This window comes from Rhinatrema bivittatum, chromosome 3 (genome assembly GCF_901001135.1).
Source record: "Rhinatrema bivittatum chromosome 3, aRhiBiv1.1, whole genome shotgun sequence".
Taxonomy (NCBI): domain Eukaryota; kingdom Metazoa; phylum Chordata; class Amphibia; order Gymnophiona; family Rhinatrematidae; genus Rhinatrema; species Rhinatrema bivittatum.
Window position 1 is genome coordinate 262,543,561 of NC_042617.1, and position 20,327 is coordinate 262,563,887.

At 42.2% G+C, this 20,327-nt stretch overlaps 1 protein-coding gene across 4 annotated transcripts in view; it reads right to left on the reverse strand.

Annotated features, from left to right (window-relative positions):
* Nucleotides 1-20,327, reverse strand: part of PTPRK (protein tyrosine phosphatase receptor type K) — a 1,381,492-nt gene that overhangs the window by 621,550 nt on the left and 739,615 nt on the right. For all 4 annotated transcript variants that reach the window (XM_029594541.1, XM_029594542.1, XM_029594544.1 and 1 more), the window contains exon 7: nt 3,290-3,583. In XM_029594541.1, the coding sequence (XP_029450401.1) occupies nt 3,290-3,583 (294 nt within the window). The remainder of the gene's footprint in view (nt 1-3,289; nt 3,584-20,327) is intronic.

Here is a 20,327-nt window from a genome sequence, read left to right on the forward strand (position 1 = left end):
TGAAGCATGACAAGAATACTCCCTCAGATTTAGGCCTGTGAAATGATGGTTGCAGAGCAGATCCAAACAAGCAGATCGATGTACTAATCCTCCAAACAAAGGGGGTTATTTACTAAAGCTAGCGCACGCGAAAAGGGCCGGAGTCGGGGCGGACGCCGCAAGGACATTGCGGACAGCGAAAAGGTAAGAACCCTTTTCGCTGCCCATTTCGCGCCCAATAGCGCCACCTCTTTTGCAGGCCCGCCCCCAGTTAGCGCGTGATTCAGGGAGCCCTGCGACGTTGGTAAATCTAGGCCAAAGACACAAAAAGGGAAAAAACCCGCAGTACATCAGGCCCTTATCCAAGCAGTTGGGGGTCAGATAGTGGTGGATGATAATTGTTCATTTTCTAGTTTTCTGCATCACATTCCTGAGAGTTTTTCTCTCCTCTCTTCCCTTGTACTCAGAAATCATGAAACTAGATGTGTGCAATACCACAAAAGCAAGAAACAGGCTTTCTAACCCTCCCAAACAGGGCAACAAGTTTCTGTGGGTGCAGATTATTGTTTGAGAAACAACAGCAAGCAATAAAAGTTGATCCTTCGGCAAGGGAAAAACAAAAATAAAGAAAAATAAGACTGGGGTGGAATGAAAGAGATCAATACAATACTCTTCCAAAATGTCACGGCATTGGTAGATTCTAAAACAAGTACATCCAAAAAAATCATTTCCAATCTGCCACTAAAAGTATTTGCAGAGTAAACTGGCTTGCAGCATTTCCCAAACATATCCTTATTGACGATGACTCAATATTTTAGCTATCCCCCTTGTACTTTTTCAACAGAAACATTTAAAACTCTTAAGAAAAAACAGTGCTCGGCAAGGTGCTGCCTCTGTCCACAAAAGAAAAAACAAACAAGAGATTTTAAAATGAGATTTTAAATGCTTTAGCTTAACACATCTGGAAAGACTGTCAAGGCTGATCCATCTCTCCCGGGCACCCAAACTAATATTTAAATGGGCTGCCCTGGTAAAAAAAAAACAAAAAAAAACCAAGGAGGCGCTAGGGAAAATGTTGCGTTCCTAGTGCCTCCTCGGCATCGGGTGCCCAGGAGAGGTGGCTGTCAGTGGGTTAGGAAAACGGACTCTCAATTTTACCACTGTCAGTTTTCCTAACCTGTGCATAGCCACGGGTTAGGAAAATGGACACTCGCTAATTGAGCATCTGTTTTCCTAAGGTGACTGCTGGCATGCAGGAGGAGGAACTACAGAAAAGCAGTATTTCCTGCTTTTCTGTAAACCATTTGGGCTGCTCATGAATTAACGCCTGCTCTGAGGCAGGCGTTAATTTCTCAAAGTAAAAATGTGTGCGTCGGGTGCACTTTTTTTTTTTTTTTTGCATCCGGGGAAATAGCTAACAGCCTCATCAACATGAATTACATGTGATTCGCACTATTAGCTACGAGCTCTGTTAGATGCGTGTTTTGTCCGTGCTAACCCCCGTTTTGCATAGGGGTTATGGACACACGTGTTGAGCCATGCGCTGTGGCCAGCGCATGGTATTGCATTGGCCTGAACGAAACCAAGGAAATAAGGTGTGTTTGGCAGACTGAGCAGTTTAACCCACAGGTATACATGCACATATTGTGCGTGCAAGCTTTACTGCCAATGCAGCAAGGAGTTTTACACATAAGAAAAACTTGCGCATAGCAACGTTTGTGCAGGTCAGCGCCCTCTCATGCAAATCCCACGCTAATGATGGCAATTAGCCAGAGAGATATGCTGGCTTAACTCTCAATTTCTAGCACTAAGAAAACACAACTCCTAGTCTGAGGAGGACTACAGTTTCCAGGGCTAATGCTGGTCTATGGGTGGAAGCCAGACCTCCAGTGCCGGGACCAGCATTCAGTATTTTACGTGGAAAGAACACGCTTGCGCGTACAAAGCATGAGTTATACGAACAAAAAAAATATTTTCTGTACTGAAAGCATTTGTGTACATACATCATAATTTATGTGCACAAAGCATGTTTTCTGAGCATAAGCGTGCTTGTTTTTATGCACATAAATTATGAGCCCGAGAGACTACTTTTTCCTTCTGGAGTTAAAATCTTCACTCAACCTATGCGAAGGGCTGAGTGCACATTTTAATTAGGGTCTATATGCTTTGTAACTCCCAATGCATTAGCATATTATTTACTTACTGCACTGAGAGCTATGTTTTGGGGGGTTTTTTTTAACCACGAGTTAAAAAACTGCACACTTCAAAGCACAGTTATACCACACACCTTATGACATTAGGCCCTATGAAAGGAGTAAAAAACATACTTTTAAAACTTAAAGTAATGACTTCCTTGCCCTCATTTTGTAAAGTCATATAAATGTGCTTTGAAGTGTGCAGTTTTTTAACTCGTGATTAAAAAAAAACAAAAAGCATAGCTCTCAGTGCAGTAAGGAAAAACAATAAAGCTAATGTAGGGAAACGACACCTGCAAGCAGTATTATTAAATGCTATTCTTAGTACTAGAAAATTTGTAGCGATAAGAGTGATTGGCAACTGTGGTACTCAACTGCTGCAAACAGGTCTGGTTTTCAGGATATTCACAATGAATAAGCATGAGATATATTTGCATACAATGGAGGCAGCGCATGCCAATATATCTCAAGCATATTCATCATGGATATCCTGAAAACCAGACCTGTTTGCAGCACTCGACGACTGGAGTTGCCTACCCCACACTAAGAACTTGTGTTAGAAATAAACAGTATTATAGATGGAACATTAGAAGCAAAAAAAAAAAAAAAGAGAAACTAAAACAGTGAAAGGGTACTAGAAAAAAAAAAAAAAAGAGTACTCCAATTCCATAAATAAAGTTTTCTCCAGCCAGTTCCTGAACCCCCCAAAATACCAAGCAAAACAAAAATAATTTAAAAACACCAAGCTGCATGCATACAGTAAAGTACGTCTCTAGAGAGCTAAAATCTCTCTTCTTCAGTAATAGATGCTGACACCTCATGAGGCCATGTGGAAAGGTTATACAAATTTTCTCAGTGTGTGCCACTTGGGTACCTACAAACTGATGGGGGGAAGAGGAGATCCCTCAAAGTATAGGAAAGCTGTTCTCTTAACATAGCCAAGCCTGCAACAGTTACCAAACAAGCAGTGCATTAGCACTGTAACGCACATCTTCACTTTCTTTGGGCGTCAAGACTACTTCCTCTGTCTTAACTCGAAATTCTTCACTCTGGCTATGAATGAGCCCATCAGCAAAGAAAACGATCACAGGTAAAATAAGAACCGAAAGCCTTACCTGCGCATTTGGTTCTAGTAATAAGTGGTGGTCCTGGCTGCCCTGTACCCCCCTCTCCAGGCCTGGTGAGCAGCACCCGAATCTCATATTCAGTGTCTGGATCCAAGTGCCAAAGTTTATATGTTGCCGCGTTCACAGCGTGGATTTCCGTCCAAGACCCCGATGTCATGCGATATTCCACTTCCTTCAGGATAATTGGTCCATCTCCAATGATAGAGTTGGCATTCAGCTGAATCAGTAAATATGTTGGCCCAACACCCAGCAGCTGAGGGGGTGCTATAGGTCGCGGCGGTTCTGCAAGAGACCACAAACGTTTCAGTTCACTAAGTGCAATTAAGCAATTAAGAATACCGCACTCAGAAAAGGCAAATAAGAATTTAAATGCAGATACATGTTTATTATGGTAGAGGAATATGTTTCTTTGTTTATTGATGCATGTCATTTCCTTTATTTTATAAATATAAATGTAATTTAATTGGAAAATTCAATAAAGAGAAAATTATAAAAAAATAAAAATTAAAAAAAAAAGTTAAAAAAGATTTTTTTTGGGAAAGACATTAAGAGTGAGGGAGCCTATATATACCTTCCTTCCCCTCCCCATTGCAAAAAAAGAGGAGTCAGGTAACAAAAATCACAGTTCACATAGCAAGTAATAAAGGGCAGCCATCGTAGTAATAGTGCGAACACAACCAGTAACATATTGCAAGTTTAATTTATATACACAGGTTCAAGCGATCACCATCACATCAGAGGACTTCCTCTCAATGTCAGGACGGTGCACTATTTGCTCACCGGCTGGTTCTTAGCCAGACATACTGCCTGCGGTGCAAAGCCCACTTTCTTTGAAGATTTCCAACTCTTTCTAAATTCTGCAGACTTCCCCCCCCCCCCTTCCCTTCATAGACAATGAGACCTCCAATTCGCTTTTCCCAGTCTAACAGATCTTGTGCAGGCTTGACCTCTCGATAACAGCTTCGGACCCCACTTCCCCTTTAACTGCCACGAAAGGGGGTCTGGGGGAGAGAGGAGAAAAGCATGAAGGACAGGAGTTTCATTAATGAGGAAGAGCTGTGAAATATCATCTCCCCTGTGAGCGTCAGAAGTTCCCTACTGCAATTCTAGTCCATATGCATTATTGAGATCTCTCATTAAATCAGTGTGCCAATGGAAGACTTGTCATTCCAGTATGACTGTGACGGGGGAAAAAAAAGGCATTCAACTGATTACCCAGTAGAAACAGATTTATCCCATGCTCATAAGAGACATATATAAGCAGGCATACAAGAAACATTCTCCTCCATAAATTCTGTGCAAACACAGATGCAGACATTGGCTCAAGGCAACCTGCTTTCAAAGTCAATCATACAAATATTTTCTGGCCTTTAATGTGCTTTTGCATCCTCTGCTGAATAAGCTATGATCTTTATTTTTCTCTTATATCGTTTTTACCCCATCTTGCCCTCTTCTTTAACATCCTACATAGGTGATTTAAAGACGGGAGCTGTTTGGGGAAGAGGGAGCTCTCTTTTCTGAAAAGTAAATGAATAAAGATCAGACGAACCACGTAAAACACAGCCGCAGCAGTAGCAGCAGAGTTCAGAGTATCTGGTATCAAGAGAGACTGTCTAAGAGACAGATGGGGAGAGCAGGAACTACAGACATAGGAAGGACATGGATAAAAACAGGGCCAATTAAGGTTACAGTGGTTTTAAAAGGGAAAATCCCAAAGCACATTAGAAGCCAGGATACCCCTAGACTGACACACATTATAGGGTATTTAAAATGTTAAAACAATTTTTAGAATAACTTGGACCCTCAAGTCAGCCAGGGATGGGTCACATCATCATGAAAAGTCAGACAAAAAGAAAAAGAAATATATATAGCATTCTGGTTTCTGAGCCACAGGAGGTCGCTGCAGTTCTTTGTCTATGTATACACAGGAGGACGCGTGGGAGATGACTGATAAAACACAGAGTGCAATGACTCCCCCTCAAACGAGATGGATGGGAAGGGAGTGGGGTGAGAGGCCAAGCTGAAGTGGATAAACAGAGTGAAAAATAAAATAAAGCACCTTGCGCTAGCAAGGACCGAGCCAAAGCTCTTTAAACTCCTGCCTTCGAGCAAGATATCATCCAGCCACGTAGAAGTGCCACAGTTTAAGAACAACCAAAGCGGCACATTCTCCTAATAAAATAAATCCACTAACAAACACGAACGGTGCATTTCCATTCCAGATGGCTCGTATTTAGACTAATCTGTTTCAGTTAATTAGGCAACAATGCTAAATTCATCGTCACACAGCCTGGCAGTTTTGGAGCACTCAGCATTCAGAATATTTCAAGAGAAGTACAGATATATTATTTTCTCTCATTCAATCTAAGAATAAAGTTAAACCTCGAAGAAGCAACCAGCTGTTAATATGCTACACACACACACAGAATAAAAACTTGAGAATGGCTTAATTAAGGACACCAACACAAAATGGCAAAGATAAATTTTGATACGGGCGGTAGTGTGTGAGGGTTTTACTATGGCACATATTTCTATAGCTCTGCTGTTCTGTGAACACTTAATCCGAGTAAGTACCAAGTGGTAAAAACGCATTTCAAAAAAATGCAAGAACTTGACCAATTTATCCAAAACTGAACAGTTCACAAGCTTTAAAAAAAAACAACAAAAAAACCCCCCAAAAAACAAACAAAATAAAAAGGCAAAACAAACAAAACAAAACAAAAAAAAAAAGGTCAATTGGCTCAAGCAACTCTTCAGTGTTTTCAGGAATTTTAAAAAAAAAAATGTTTATTTTACCATCCAGGCAGCTTAATATTTAAACATGCCACAGCAGATGCATTACACCTTTTAAGGTTAGCCAGGTGAAAACCCACTGAGCCTGACTCCCACAATAGTATCCTTCAAATCTGAGTCTCTTATGTTGGGATGAACCTGTATAAGGAACATGAGAATCAGCCAATATAAAGTTTTATCCTCCACGCCAACTTTTGGCATTCAAGACAGGTCTTGAAATATGTCCTGTCGTGGAGTGGAAGAAAATTGTTCTGCTTGCTCTGTTAACTCAGCAGTGCTTGTTCAGACATTACTTAATGACTGTCCTATCTTCTCAACAATCCTTGAGCTGTGCTTGCCTGAGAAGAGTGCACTTTCAGCTCGGAAAACATTTAACAGATAACCGATCCACCTTCTTTGCTTTATGTGAACTATTGATTTTGGTTGGTTAGATGGATACTTCACAAAACTCCTGCAATACCTAATAAGGGAAGCAAGAAGGGAAGTTCCCAGATTACACTATAATTCCAGCCCTTCTTCATAATCTTTTCAAACCTCTCCCCCTCCCCCAAATGCTACATATGCAGGGAGCACATTTTTGGCCTTTGATTGTTTATGGCGGGTCTAGATTATGCGAAGGTTAACATGAACCCACCACAGAAACTAGGAAGAAGGGAAGCAGGGTTGTTTGGAGGTTTGATATCGTGTAAAAATGAGAAAGGCAAAACAAATTAAATCTGAATTCTGATCTTAATGGCACACTAACAAGCTCTTAAAATAAACAGTCATGGTTATGAACTGAACGGTGATAAGTGCAAAGCACTCTACAATGTAAACCAGTAACAATGAAAGTTGAGGCTCTTCCATAACGATATTAGTTTTAAGCCCTACTCTTCCCTCTCTCCTACCAGTCATACCAGCAGGCCTGCTCAAACCCTACATCCCCACTCTTGGCACAGACACTTTCTCTTCTCTCCCCTACTTCAACAGCATCAGCACCAACATGGGGCATCAAGGAGTATAAACTCCCAGTCTCCACTGCAGGTACTTCCCCCATCACCATCCACCTCCTGCATAGAGAGGAAGCATGTGGGTTGGGTTGGGTGAGGTGCAGTAGCAGGGCCTGACGGTACATGTTCCTTGCATCTCTGGTGGCTTCCAGTTCACTCTGTTTAGGGGAGGAACATGCGAACATAGCGGCACGGTAAGAAACAGAGGAAGAATCTGGGATGAAGAGGGATGGGTAAAAAGGAATCTGGGTGTTCAAAAGGGAGGGGGATACCTATGGAGCCTGGGGAATGAAGAGGGGAAGGCGAAAGGGAAGGAGAAAAATCTCAAGGAAAGGGCAAAGGAGATAAGAGGAACCTGAAATCGGGGGTGGAAAGAGAGGAAGAACAACCTTAAAGAGTGGAAAAGTGGTAAGAGAGAGGGACACTGGGGTAAAAGAGGCAGAGGAGAGGAAGGTAGAAAAGAAGGGTAAGAGAAAGTTGAAGGTAAGATGGGGGAAAACAACTGAAGAGGAGTTGGAGGGAAGAGGAAAGAAAGAAATATGAGAGTGGAGGGCCAGAAAAGGAAATAGAGTGTGTCCCATTTTGATTTTGTTCCCGAGGTAGATCTTCCAAAATATCAACTTTTATCATCTATTGCTTTCTCTTTTGTTTTTTTTGTCCTAGTATAATCTTTATTTTTTTTAGCCTTGTAGTTCCTCATTTCTCCTTATTCTTCCAGTTCAGTTTGAACCTGAGCTGGGATCCTATCATAAGCCTTCATTCTCGAGTACTCGTAAATGTTACCCCTATTTTAATAGACCCAACCTCTCATTATTCCTAGTCTGGTCACTGCAGCAATGTTTCTGAGGCTGGCAGCCATGCGCCCGGGTTCCTTCTGGAATCCTATATCATGGGCTCTAAATCTGACCAACGGATATCACCCTTACTCATGACCACTCAACTCCCTCCCTTCCTCTCCCACCCCTCCACTGCCTTATAGCATCCCCAACCCCAGCTGGGTTAGGGTATGGAAAACTTGACCCAAGAATCTAATGAGATCTTCTGAATGTTACTAGGCCGGTTCTATTTTTTCCTCAATGGTATAACATTTTAAACCATCTCCTTTACTTTAAAAATAGGGAAAACCCCTGCTAGTTGCAAATGTAGGCTCATGGCACTGTACCCCAATGGAGGCTGTTCTGATTGAATATAAAGCCCAAAACTAGGAAAAAAAAACTGCTGGGTCAAAAATCCCAAAAATAACCCATCCCTTTCACCCAGAGTCAATTCTTTAGTTATTAATATTAAATTTGTTTTGCATACATATAAGTGTAATATCTGCATCGAGGTTCTGATGAGGATCAACAGCTGCTCCCTGATTTACGTTGATTCAAAATGCTAGAGGTTAGCAGGCAGGATTATTTTTTTCAAGAGTCTAAATTATGGGGGGGGGGGGGGGTTTCCACAAAAATGCCGCTTACTAGTAGGCCTCACAGTGTCAACAAACCCCAGATGAGACAGCAGAAATAGTAAAGGTGGAAGTTATTTTGAGTTTAATAAAACTACTGCACCTTCGTGGTTGAGAGTTCAAGAAAGAGGTTGAAATGTTGAAAAGAACCGGTGCAAAGATCAAACCCTGGGGCAATACCACTTAATTTTCGCTGAGGAGGGGGGAGTCAGTGGTGTGCTTCAAGGATTGGGATCTTTGGACCAGTATTTTTCAACTTTTCATAAACAACATAGCAGAAGGACCATCGGGAAAGGGTTGTAATATTGCTGATACCAAAATCTGCAATAGGTGGACAGCCAGGAAGGAGTGGAAAACATGAGAAGGGATCAAGTGAAGCTCGAGAAAAGGCCTAGGGTCTGGCAACTAAGATTTAATGCTAAAAAATGCAGAGCAATGCATTTAGGTTGCAAAAACCCAAGGGAGAGATACAGTACTGGAAGTGAAAATTTTCTAAAACACAAAAGAGCAGGATATGGTAAATGTATCTGATGATAAAAGCATTGGATAAAGCAACAGCAGAAGCCAGTAAGACGCTTGGGTATATAGGGAGAGGAATGGTCAGCAGAAAAAGTGAAGTGATATTGCTCCCTACATAGGTCCCCAGTGATACATTTGCAATACTGTGTACAATCTGGAGACCGCATGTTCAAAAAAATATACAGGATGGAGTTGGTCAAGAAGGTGGTTACTAAAATGGTCAGTGGTCTTTGTTCTAAAGCATATGGGGATAGATTTAAAGATCTAAGCATGTACATCCCTAGAGGAAAGGCAAGATAAAGGAGATATGATAGGGACATTTAGATATCGCAAACGTTTCCAGGCACAGAAGATGAACCTCTTTCAGTAGAAAGGAGGCTCTAGATCGATGGTAATGAGATGAGGATGGAAAGGGAACAGACTCTGGAATAATCTTAGAAAATATTTCTTTACAGAGAGGATGTGGATGCATGGAACAGCCTCCCAGTGGGGGTGGTTGAGATAAAAACAGCATCTGATTCAAGAAGCTTGGGATAAATACATGGGATCGCTAAGAATGATGGGAATTCTGAAGCTAAATTGGTTGGACAGATGAGCAGATTGGATGGGCCATGCAGTTTTTTTCTGCTGTCATGTTACTATTCTGTCCTGTCTCATATCAAGGGAAGGTGACTGGAGCTCAAGGTTAAGATGCCCAGCCCTTCAGCACTTGGGAGCTTTTTCAGTCTTGGTGTCAAAGGGGATGGCAGACTTACTGGAAAAAAAAACAAAAACCCAGAGGTGGCCCTCAAGGAAGAGAAGGGTATTTCTCTACTTCTCCACTGTCCATGGATATTGTTTCAATGGAGGTAAATGGTGGAGTTTCCTAGTTGGAGTTATAAGGAAGATCACCAACATGGGAAAAAACTATTCTAGAATTGCAGTCTCAGGAAAGCATCACTTAGAGGTGCATCTGTGTTTCTGTAAAGATGATAGTACAGTTCTAATTTCACTGAATTCCAGAGAGCTGCATCCAGATTTGCAGATACTATGGAGAAGTGCCCAGGGAGAGCTTTCCTAACCAAAAATTACCTACTCCGGGGTATGCAGATTTGCTAATGACTGAGACCATGATTTCTTGGAACGTTTTCTATACATAAAGTGCACTAAACAAAAACATACCCACTTTGACTTTTCACCTGCACTCAATGATTTACCAATAAAGGATTTATTTTGCAACACTTAACAGTGTGTTTATTTTACTGGACTGCTGCAGAAACCTACAGAAAAAAACCTTATTTCTTTCTCCGTGCAGGAAGACACCCAGCGGCGCACAAAGTTAAATGGTCCATGAACAACCACATGAGCCCTTGCCCAGGAGGAACTGAGGCAGGAGCTACACTATTTGCTCAGGAATTAAATAAAATGCACAGTGAAAAAAGAGGGATCTTAAATGTTTTATGTGCTGACTTCCAACTGCATTACACACACCTAACAAAAATGTTTCCCAGTAATACTGTTTTGAAATGAAGCGGTTTGTTTCTTCTGAGCTTTTATTTATTTTTTTGAGGGGGTGGCAATTTCAACTGGAAACCGTGCTGGGATCCGTCATCAGTAGCCTTCACGCAAAAGCACTTAGAGATTTTTCCCTCCTATTTCATATCCACTCCCAAGTCACTCAGCCTAATTACTGCAAGCAACAGTCCTCAGGCGTGTGGCCGTGACCCAAAACTCCTTCCGGATCTTAGCAATAATGGGCCATAAATCCAGATAATAGGTGTCGCCATTGGTCATGAACGGGACTCCCTTCCCTCAAGAGCTGTAAACGCTGCTTCCCCAGCATCCCTAGCCCTGACCTGGCCCAAGAAACAGAAGACTTGACCCAGGAATCAAATCCAGGTCCTCCATTATGCCACCAGTCTGGCTCCTGCACATGCCCCTTGGAGACTTCAACCACTGACAGAGATCTGAAGACCCAGAAAAAATTGAAACATTCCTGTGAACATTCCACTTTTTTTTTCTTTTTTACACTAGTGGAAAACAGATTTCAGAAATTCGAAAAATGCTCTCATTTAATAGTTTATTTTAGAATGATGAAAGTCTTGATAAGGATTTCAAATACTGGAACAGATAGTATTGATGCCTTCAAGATGATTTCTAATAACCATAAACATGTTTTATGTAAGAATCTACAGTATTAATAAATCACAATACCTGTATACACTAGACATGTGCAACTATCAAATCCAAGATGCATTTATTTTTGTCTTGAGGGTTGCAGTCATCTTCACAAGAGAATGACACAGGGCATTCTTTACAGGTGGATTTCCTCTGGGAAGAAAGGCTTCTCTCAACCACTTTAAACTGTGAAAAAAAACCCCGGGTCTCCCCAGCCTAGGATTGCCACCCTTCTAGTATTTGGCCAGCCAGTCCAGTATTCTTTTTAAATGGGGGCCAGTGGCTGGCAACCAGAAAACCAGCCTATGTAAGGAGTCAGATTTCTGCTGACTGCCAGCCCTCCAGACTGGCCAGGACCTTCTACATTGAAGGAGGAAGACAGCAACAGTAGCACTGGACTGTGCAATGGACCAAGCGCAAGAGGAAAGCAGTAGTGTGGACCCCTTTCAAGGCTAGAAGCAATGTCGGTCCGCACCAGGCACAAGAAGAGGGAGGTAGTGGTGTGGTGATCCTTGCAAGCGTGACTAGAAAAGGAAGGCGGGTGTGTAGCATCAAGTCTTGCAGGGCAAAAGGAGAGAGGAAGTGGCTTCTGGCCGAGACCAGAAGTGTGAGGGAGGCAGCAGCGTTCTTGATGAAGATAGACAGTGGCTGCATTGTACTGTAGTAGTGAAGGAGCCCAGTAGAGGGATGGCAAGGACATAGAAGGGGAATGCTGGGAGAGGGGGTGGGGAAAAAAAGCAACAAAAAATGATGGGAAGAGGAGAGTGGGAGAGGTAAGGGAAGGAGATATTGGAAAGGGGAGCAGAGATGCTCGGAAGGGGTTGTGGTGGTGGGGGGGGGATGTGGCTGGGTGAATCAACAGTGAAGGGGAGATGGAAAATTGAAAAGGGGCAATGGAGGGGATTACTGGAGGGTGAAGAAGGGGAGGAGAATAAGAGAAAGGCAGAGAAGAGATATATGGAGCAAAATGAGATGAGAAGTGAAAGATCAATGTCAGACAGATGTAGGGGAGGAAGTGAAGATGACAATGGGAGAAAGAAGAAAAACAAATTGTAAGGAGACCCTGGAAAAGTAATTAGAAAATCAACAAGAGGAAAACAGAAGAAGAGAATAGGACCAACATGTTTAGAAAAATAAAAAAACTAAAGCTAGAGAAAAGTATTTTTTCTTCACTTTAGTGACTAGAGAAGTCAGCTTTGGAATGTGCATCTCTTAATATGGTCCTAGCTATTCTGTATTTGACTGTGCTCTGCCCGTTTCAGGACCGAGGTGAGTTAGAGTATAGTTTCTGTGCAGGGATATATATAGATATATAGAGATAGATAGTGATAAGATATATATAGAGAGAGAGGAGAGAGAGATCTGTATATATCTCTCTCTAATGCGTACATACATACGTGTATGTGTATATACGTGTATATATGTATGTATATATAATCAGCTTGGCTTGTGCATTTTCCTTTTACGAGTATTGATGTTTTTAGGGCTTGGGTATATTTGCAGTATTACCTTTTCATGAGTATGGTTGCTATTTTTTTTTTTTTTAGTGTTGGCAGTTAATGCGCTTTTGGTATGTAAGGTTTATTATATTGTAATTGTAATTTAGTTTACTTATGGCTTTCTGAGGGCCAAGCCCACACCCGACACATATCACAATATCCCTAATACCATACGAGTTTCAATCTTTAATGGTTTTGCAGGGATTTTCTGGTAGCACCACAGCAGTACATGTAAGATAGTATAACTGCTGTGATATATTTAATTCATTAAGGACTGTACTTTTAATGCTTTTTCATGCAAAATCTTATTTCAAATTTCATTAATTTTAATGTGGGCAGGGGAGGGTTGACTAGGGTTGCAAAGTTGTAAGGTTTGCCTAGTATAACTAATTTATTTTTTAAACATTTTATTTAAAAACTTTTCTATACCGTTGCTAAGTTAAATACCGTCGCAACGGTTCACATGTAGGCACATATTTAATGTAGGTAAAAGTGTTACTATAGTACATTTTAACAGATGCGTCAAAGGTTCGGTTACAATATATCATTAGACATAGTCATTTAGCGAAGTAGTTCATGACCAACTGTACCAAGGTACTTACACCGGTAGTTTTATTACACATAGTATTATAGTTATGTTTTATTGTGGTTGCACTGGCTCCATGTAGAAAAGCAGAATTCCATATGGAGCTGTGCTATTAAGGGCCACACTCTCCCCAGTCTTGGCTGCAACTATGATGCATATAGTCTTGGCCATGACAATTTTCTTTTTCTTAAACCCTGGAGGAAACAGGCAGTAGGGATTACTTCTGATCACCCCTCACCAAGAGTAAGAAGGCAAAGTAGAGCCTAGGGAACCATAAAAGCAGTAGACTATGTAGCATAAAGTCAATGAGCATGTGCTGGAGAGGGGGAGGCCCTGAAAAGTGAAAGCAAGCTACTATCATAGAAAGGAAGGGGGTGAGACTTCTGTCTGAAGCGGCTAGCTGAGCTCTGAGAGGGCCAGTTTTCCTAAGGCATGTGCATCCACATTCCCCTGTGCATTTGATGCAATATTTAAATGAGAAAGTGGAACAGTATACAAAAGTACACTAAGGAGAAATGCATGTTTCTGGCGCTCAAAGTTTATTGCATCGGGCATAAAGACATCTAAATTGTGCAATCCTAGCAAAAGAGAATTGCTTACATTGAAATTATAGCAATACATGTTTACCAAAAGGAAAGCAATCACCCACAATTTTTTTAAGATGTCCTTTAGCTATTCATCATACTTCACTCCACTACTCCCTATATACAATTTATTTATTTATTTTTTTGTTTGTTTTAACCCCAAATAACTAATTCTTATACTAATCTCTCTAAACAATCCTAACTCACAATGGGGACATTTATCACAACACAGACGACCAAATTTTGTGTGTGTGTGTGTTTTATATATTTCTCATGAGTCCCTGACTGTGAGTAAACTTTACTCCACCTCCAGAGCTGAAGTTAATTTTTCATCGTAAAAAATTGTGCGTTGGCGCCTAATCAGTGCACTTTCCCGCATCGGGCAGTAATAGCTAATGTCTTCATTTACATGGAATTTAAATGCCATGGGTGCTATCCAATATGCTCTGGTTAGGGCATGTATTTTAGATGCAGTAATCTATTTGTTGCACACCTGAAATGCATGCCTAGCAGCAAGTAAACTTGTGTGCTAGGCTGGATGCACCTTATTGCATTGGCCTTTTAATTTGTTAGGAAAAACGTGAAATTTGTTGGAGATTGTTTTTCCTCAATTCTGCAGGTTACATGATATACCTCTCAATGATTAGCTCGGTGTGCTTTTGGCAGCTGTTAACCTTTGTGCCAAACAATGCACAAGTGCGTTACAGATGCCCCATGGGCCGGTTTTGGAAATAAATCCCACGGGCTGATATTTTCCTGCAATCCACCTCTGGCCTCTCCCTATGCATTCCATCATCCTTCTGGCTCTAGCTACTGCTCTATCACATTGTTTCATGCTCTTGATTAAGAGATATGATCCATGTCTCCTAGAGGCATGGATCATATGTTTTGGGGGGGGGGGGGGGCTGGAAATTATTGGTTGCAGAGGGAGGAAATAGGGGTGAGACAGGTGCTGGGTTTTCTCCTTCAGAAAGTTGGCAATCGTACTCCAGATTTAGAACATTTTTTCCCCATGAGTTTTATTCCTAAAAATATGATTGTTTCCTGTTTCTGGAGCATGCTGTCTACATGAAGGAAACTTCAAACAAACTTCTTTTTGTTTACTAAATGTTGATATTTTCTGTTTTCAACTTTCATTTATATCCTACTTCGTAAGATATATTTAGGGGTTCCTCATGGTGCAGCAGTTTGCAGCTCCAACTTTAACAGCAAATAATTATTTGTAAATGCCTTAATGTTAATTTTATTCAAGCAGAAATTATCTAAGGAATTTAAATTTTAGATTTCATGCATTTATAAATATTACAATTTTATGTGTTAAGCTATACATAATACATTTTTTATTTGTTTTATCTTGAATTCACACTACTTGAATTTAAGATAAAATGTTTTTCTAAAGGCAAAATTCTGCAGGTCCAATAATAGGCATATAAAGTTCTTTTATTGAAAGGAAGCACTGACCAAACTATTAAATATTCCAGCTATTCTGAGTGACCTTGGGCAAGCCACTTTATCCTCCATTGCCTCGGGTACAGATTGTAAGCCACCTGGAGATAGGGAGCTACCTACAGTATCTGAATATAATCTACTTTAAAAGTACTGAAAAGTAGAATATAAATCAAATAAACCTCCAGCTTTAAATCAGCATCATGCATATGCTGATAGCTAGGGCCACAGATGGACACTCTGAAAATCACCTTGTTCCCACCACTGTACATGGCAATGTTCACTCCAGGGCACCAAGTAATTTATTTGCTTGGCTTAGTAATGACTTTGTCAGCAGATACACACACACAAAATCACACCACAGATTCTTTTGGTTTTAATCTGATGCTACCATTCACACCACTCATCAGGCCGGCAAGGATGGTGGACAGGTCCCATTGCAGCACACTACCTGGCAGGTATATAACGCAACAAAATGATAATTTTTTTTTTCAAGGCTAAGCTAACAGATAAAGAACTGAGCATTACCATCTTTACCACCAATTTGGAATTCATTTTAAAAAATATTAAATTCTGCTGGGAAAGTAAAGACTTTGATTAATAGCATGACAACAACAACTGGAAGTTTGCATTAATGAGACCAATGTACCACTGCATATTAAAAATTTTTCATTGAGGTAAAGTGTACTTTTACATTAGCATATGTGTTTTGTTCTAGGCTCCTGAGGACAAGGAGATTTATTTATAAAGTCTCTTCTCGTTTTTGATAAATTATGCATGAATTTTAATCAGATGGTAAATGAACAAGTAATTGTTCTGCAGTTTTATTAATATTCTTCATAACAACGCATGATCAGACCCAGAGGTGTGGTGTAACCAAAATTCCCAGAAGTACTCTAAGGCAGCAGCTCAAGCATGCAATCCCAATATACCAGATAAACTTTCCTGATGTTACTCAATTAACTTTCAATTAATGATTATCATTTATTCCTTCAAAACTAGATCAATCAAAATCTCTTGATCCTCTCTCCTTTCGTTTGCATACTTTACCTTTCTGCATCAAGTCGCCTACAACTTCTAAGGATGTAAAAAAAAAAAAAAAAGAATGAGTTAATAGCAATTATATGAGTGCCGTGGCAGAATAATGAGCCACTAAGAACAGTTATTAGCAACGTTCAGTAACATGTCTGCTGTTATTAAGAGAGTAAATTAAACACTGGCAGGTAAAGTCTCTCTCATCTGCAAGGTGCTGCCTACTGATATAATGCACTTGAGATGACCAATGTGATATTGGAGCTGTCACAGATTAAGAGTACACACTCTGCTGGCTGCCAGATTAAAAAGCTGACGATCTCAAGGTAAACTATAAGTGCAGTAAAGGAGCTGCAGATTCCTGCATTCAGGTGTTGGGTTAGGAAAGACTATAAGCTGATTGCTCTCTCTCACTCTTTCAAAGGCCTCCATTTTTAAAAATGTCTGGTTTCACCTCAGCTCTTCAACTACTAAAGAAACAAGAGCTGGTTTTATACCGTACATGATTTCTGGCCTCACCATTAATGTTTCTATTTAGTTCCACGGCAATGCCATTATCATTGTGAATATCAACATGGTGATATTTCTAATGCTATATGGCTTTATTTTTTCATTTTTTTTTCTAACTGCGTGCATTGTCATTGGAGTTTACCAATTAGTCATTTTTTGAGAATTAGACAGTCCAAATATATAGGAATTTAATGGTACAAGCGCACATAGTGGCAGAGAGATAGCAAATGTTGCTTACCTGATGTAACAGGTGTTCTCACAGGACAGCAGGATGTTAGTCCTCACAAATGGTGACATCGAGGATGGAGCCCACCACGGAAAACTTCTGTCAAAGTTTAAACAGAACTTTGACTGGCCCCTACTGGGCATGCCCAGCAAGGCACTGACCCTGCAGCAGCAGGGGTCTCCCTTCAGTCTGATTTTCAAAGCTACAGGCAGTGCCTAGAAAGTAAAAATAAAACGAACCCAACACCGCGGGGAGGAGGGGCGGGTTTCGTGAGGACTAACATCCTGCTGTCCTGTGAGAACACCTGTACATCAGGTAAGCAACATTTTGCTTTCTCACAGGACAAGCAGGATGGTTGTCCTCACAAATGGGTGAGTACCGAGCTGAGGATGTCCCGACTTGCACCAAATGTACCCAACGGTGTGCAGCAAGCACAATAAGTGAGGAGAATTTGGGAAAGGGCATCCGCACCCAACCGGGTAGGTGGAAGGGTGTTGGTACATCAGGTTGGAAAAAGGTTACGCAAGACAGACTGGCCGAAGATGGAGTCCTGTCTTCCAGCTTTGTCCAAACAATAATGGGCTGCAAAGGTATGGAGAGAACTCCAGGTTGCAGCTTTGCAGATGTCAGGAAGCGGCACCGATCGAAGGTGTGCCACTGACGTCGCCCATGGCCCCTCACAGAGTGTGCTTTAACACGGTCTTGAAAGGAATGCCAGCTTGCTGATAGCAAAAAGAAATGCAGTCCGCCAACCAGGAAGAAAGAGCCTGCTTACCCACAGGTTTGTCCCAGCTTATTAGGATGGAAAGAGACGAATAATTGAGTGCTCTTCCTATGGGAAACTGTACGGTCTAGGTAAAAGCTAGAGCTCGTTTACAGTCTAGGGTATGCAGGGTCTGCTCTCCAGAGTTGGAGTGGGGCCTGGGAAAAAAGATAGGTAGTATGATGGATTGATTGATATGAAACTCAGAAACTACCTTAGGTAAAAATTTAGGATGAGTGCGGAGTACCGCCCGGTCCTGCAGGAGCTTAGTGTAAGGCGGATAGGTAACTAGGGCCTGCAATTCACTAACCCTGCGAGCTGAAGTGATAGCCAAGAGGAATAACACTTTCCATGTGAGATACTTTAACTCACAGGAGTGCAGAGGTTCGAAAGGAGGTTTCATTAGACAACCAAGAACCAGGTTAAGGTCCCAAGATGGGGCCGGAGGACGTAAGGGTGGCTTCCGATGGAGCAAGCCTTTAAGAAAACGGGTTACTAGGGGTTGTTACTGAAATAGGGACACCCTGTACACCTTTATGGAAGGCGGCTACCGCACTGGACATGCATTCTGATAGAAGAGGTTTAAGACCTGATTCAGAGAGATGCCATAAATAGTCCAAGAATTTGGAGATTGGACAGGAAAGGGGATCAAGGGACTGAGAAGTGCACCATGATGTGTACCTTTTCCATTTGTATGAGTAAGACTTTCTTGTGGAAGGCTTTCGTGAAGCTATCAGGACCCGAGAAACGGAATCTGAAAGGTTGAAAGGCTGAAGGACTAACCTTTCAAACATCCATGCCGTCAGGGACAAGGCTTGGAGGTTGGGATGGAGGAGGCATCCGTCGTTTTGAGTGAGTAGATGCGGCGGGTCCTTCCAGAGGAATGTGCATGCGGATGGAGAGGATCCTGGAGTATTGGAAACCATACTCGGCGTGGGCCAGTAGGGTGCTATTAGGATCATGGTTCCCCCGTCGTGGCGTAGCTTCACGAGAGTCTTTGACCACAAGAGGAAAGTGGAGGGAATGCATAGAGCAGACCGGGTTGTCCACTTGAGGGAGAATGCATCCCTCGGCGAGAGTGCTGGCTCCGAATGAGAGAGCAGTAATCGTCCACTTTGTGGTTTCTGAGGGGACGCAAAGAGGGTCTATGCGGGGAGAACACCCACTTGTGAAACAGAGAGGTCGTTACCAGAGGATCGAGTGACCCACTCGTGTGGTTGGAAGACCGGCCTCAGCTGGTCTGCCAATACATTGTCTACTCCCGGCAGGTCAGTGGCCCTGAGGTACATGGAGTGGGAGGAGGGCTTCCGCCAGATCTGCGCCAGCTTCCTGACACAGAAGGAAGGAGCCTGTGCCTCCCTGCTTGTTTATGTACCCACATGGCCACCTTGGTTGTCCGTCTGGATTAAGATTATCTGATGAAAGAGATGATCTTTGAAAGTGCGGAGCGCATAGCGGATTGCTCGAAGTTCCAGGAAATTGATCTGGTGTTCGGCTTCCTCTTTGGACCATAACCCTTGGGTTTGAAGTCGTCCACATGGGCTCCCCAACCGATGTGAGAAGCGTCGGTGGTTAGGATTTACTTGCGGTTCCGGTGGAAGAAAGGGTAAGCCCTGAAGGAGGTTGACCTGAGTCGTCCACCAGGTTAAGGATAGGCGCAGCGCTTGTGTGACTGTGACTATGGAGGACAGAGGCTGAAAAGCTTGAATCCATTGGTGTCGTAGAGTCCATTGTGTTACTCTCATGGCTAGTCGGGTCATGGGAGTGACTTGAACCGAGGATGCCATGTGCCCTAGGAGAATGAGGAATGGCGAGCCGTGGCAGTGTTCTGAGACTGGAGCTGGCGAGCCCAGGGACATTAGGGTGTGGACCTCTGAAGAGGAAGGTAAGCATTTGCCTGTAAGGTGTCCAAGTCTGCCCCAATGAAGGATAAGGTTTGAGACGGGACTAAGCAAGATTTCTCGTAATTGACGAGAAACCCTAAGGAAAGAGTGTTTGAATTGTCAATTTTAGGGAGGATTGAGCTATCTGCTGGGTGGAGGCCCTGATTAGCCAATCGTCCAGGTATGGGTAGACGTGGACACCTTCCTTCCTTAGGAATGCTGCTACCACTACGAGACATTGGTAAAGACTCGTGGGGCAGAAGCTAGACCGAAAGGTAGGACACGGTATTGATAATGGTCGTGGCCTACTAGAAACCGCAGATATTTGCGATGGGATTGTTGTGATCGCAATGTGGGTTATAAGCGTCCTTGAGGTCGAGAGAGCACAGCCAATCCCCTCTTTGTAGCAGAGGGAGCAGCGCGCCTAGGGTTACCATTTTGAATTTCTCTTTTTGAAGGTATTTGTTGAGGGCTCGAAGGTCCAAATGGGACGTAGTCCCCCTGATTTCTTTGGTATTAGGAAGTATCTGGAATAGAATCCCGTGCCTCGTTGAGAGGGAGGAACGGGTTCTATAGCATTTAATTGCAGAAG